Below are 2,709 nucleotides of genomic sequence, written 5' to 3' on the forward strand. Positions count from 1 at the left end.
GCTATGAAGTATCTAATTGCAGATCTCCAGAAAACTATGCTAACAAACTGATCACTGAAGAGAAACGTGTAACGCTGTGAGTTGCATTCACACATGGCAATGCAGTTTCTCAGAATGCTTCTCTTTAGTTAATATGTGAGGATATATCCTTTATCACCATGGACCCCAATAGGCTGCCAAATATCACTTTGCAGATTCCACGAAAAAGAGTGTTAGCAAACGGCTTCTTGAGGCAGAGATTGTAACTCTGTGAGATGAACTCACAGATCAGAAAGAAGTTTCTCAGTAAGCTTCATTTCTCATTTTATGGAAGATGTTTCTCTTTGCCCCCATTGTTTTCAAAGGGTTCAGGAGTATCTGTTCTCATATTCCACACAAATAGGGGCTAGCACGGCCCCACGAATACAGCTGCAACTTAGTGATGTTGAATTCACATATCACAAAGCGGTTTCTCAAAAGCTTCTTCTTTATGAAGACGAATTTATTTGTGGTCTTGAGCGCCACCGTGTGTCCATATTGCAGATTCTGCGAAAACTCTCCTAGCATAGTTTCTCCAGTGGTAACAATGATGGACATCTGTGGGCTGAAATCAACCCACAACAAAGAGTTTCTGAGAAGGCTATCTGCAGGTTTCTCTGAGGATAGGTCCTTATTCAGCATGCGATTCAACGTAATCCAAGACATCACATCTGAGATTCCTCAAATGAGTGCTAGGGAAACTCCCCCGAGAAAGGGTGATAGAACACTGTGAAATGAATTCACATATCACAAAGCAGTTTCTCAGAAAGCTTGGTTCTGCTTTCTCTTGGAGGATATTTCTTTTTCCTTCTATTCTTCAAAGCTATCTGAAATATCACTTCTCGGAATCCACGGAAACAGTCCTAAGAAACGGCTTGCAAAAAAACAATGGCGTAACTCTGTGAGTTGCATTCACACATGGCAATGCAGTTTCTCAGAAAGCTTCTCTTTAGTTATTATGTGAGGATATTTCCTTTATCACCATGGGCCCCTATAGGCTCCCAAATATCACTTTGCAGATTCCACGAAAGAGTGTTAGCAAACTGCTTCTTGAGGCAGAGATTGGAACTCGGTGAGATGAACTCACAGATCAGAAAGAAGTTCTCAGAAAGCTTCTTTCACGTTTTGAACGGATGAAATTTCCTTTATCAGCGTAGGCCTCAATGTGATCCAAAGAAGCTCTTCTCAGTTTCCCCAAAGACAGTGTTAATGGACTGCTCCACGAAACATAAGTGTAACTCTGTGAGATGAATTCACACATCACAAGAAGTTTCTAAGAAAGCTTCTTCTAGTTTTCATCTGGATATTTCCTTTGTCACTGTAATGTTCATTACGCTATGAAGTATCTAATTGCAGATCTCCAGAAAACTATGCTAACAAACTGATCACTGAAGAGAAACGTGTAACTCTGTGAGTTGCATTCACACATTGGTAATGCAGTTTCTCAGAAAGCTTCTCTTTAGTTATTATGTGAGGACATTTCCTTTATCACCATGGGCCCCTATAGGCTCCCAAATATCACTTTGCAGATTCGACGAGAAGAGTGTTAGCAAACTTCTTCTTGAGGCAGAGGATTGTAACTCTGTGAGATGAACTCACAGATCAGAAAGAAGTTTCTCAGAAAGCTTCTTTCACGTTTGAACGGATGAAATTTCCTTTATCAGCGTAAGCCTCAATGTGATCCAAAGAAGCCTTCTCAGTTTCCCCAAAGACAGTGTTAATGGACTGTTCCACGAAACATAAGTGTAACTCTGTGAGATGAATTCACACATTACAAGAAGTTTCTAAGAAAGCTTCCTTCTAGTTTTCACTGTGGATATTTCCTTTGTCACTGTAATGTTCATTGCGCTATGAAGTATCTAATTGCAGATCTCCAGAAACTGTGCTAAAAACTGATCACTGAAGAGAAACGTGTAACTCTGTGAGTTGCATTCACACATGGTAATGCAGTTTCTCAGAAAGCTTCTCTTTAGTTATTATGTGAGGACATTTCCTTTATCACCATGGGCCCCTATAGGCTCCCAAATATCACTTTGCAGATTAGACGAGAAGAGTGTTAGCAAACTTCTTCTTGAGGCAGAGGTTGTAACTCTGTGAGATGAACTCACAGATCAGAAAGAAGTTTCTCAGAAAGCTTCTTTCACGTTTTGAACGGATGAAATTTCCTTTATCAGCGTAGCCTCAATGTGATCCAAAGAAGCCTCTTCTCAGTTTCCCCAAAGACAGTGTTAATGGACTGCTCCACGAAACATAAGTGTAACTCTGTGAGATGAATTCACACATCACCAAGAAGTTTCTATGAAAGCTTCTTTCTAGTTTTCATCTCTGGATATTTCCTTTGTCACTGTAATGTTCATTGCGCTATGAAGTATCTAATTGCAGATCTCCAGAAAACTATGCTAACAAACTGATCACTGAAGAGAAACGTGTAACTCTGTGAGTTGCATTCACACATGGCAATGCAGTTTCTCAGAAAGCTTCTCTTTAGTTTATTATGTGAGGATATTTCCTTTATCACCATGGGCCCCAATAGGCTCCCAAATATCACTTTGCAGATTCCACGAAAAGAGTGTTAGCAAACGGCTTCTTGAGGCAGAGATTGTAACTCTGTGAGATGAACTCACAGATCAGAAAGAAGTTTCTCAGTAAGCTTCTTTCTCATTTTTATTGGAAGATGTTTCCCTTGGCCCC

The 2,709-nt window shown here is 40.2% G+C and overlaps 1 protein-coding gene across 1 annotated transcript in view; it reads left to right on the top strand.

Annotated features, from left to right (window-relative positions):
- The first annotated feature begins 565 nt into the window (after positions 1–565).
- The window catches only part of GRM1 (glutamate metabotropic receptor 1), a 155,625-nt gene continuing 153,481 nt past the window's right edge, over positions 566–2,709 (top strand). The window contains exon 1 of the mRNA XM_030929607.1: positions 566–670. Within this exon, the coding sequence (XP_030785467.1) occupies positions 566–670 (105 nt within the window). The remainder of the gene's footprint in view (positions 671–2,709) is intronic.

The sequence above is a fragment of the Rhinopithecus roxellana genome, chromosome 4 (genome assembly GCF_007565055.1).
Source record: "Rhinopithecus roxellana isolate Shanxi Qingling chromosome 4, ASM756505v1, whole genome shotgun sequence".
Lineage (NCBI taxonomy): Eukaryota > Metazoa > Chordata > Mammalia > Primates > Cercopithecidae > Rhinopithecus > Rhinopithecus roxellana.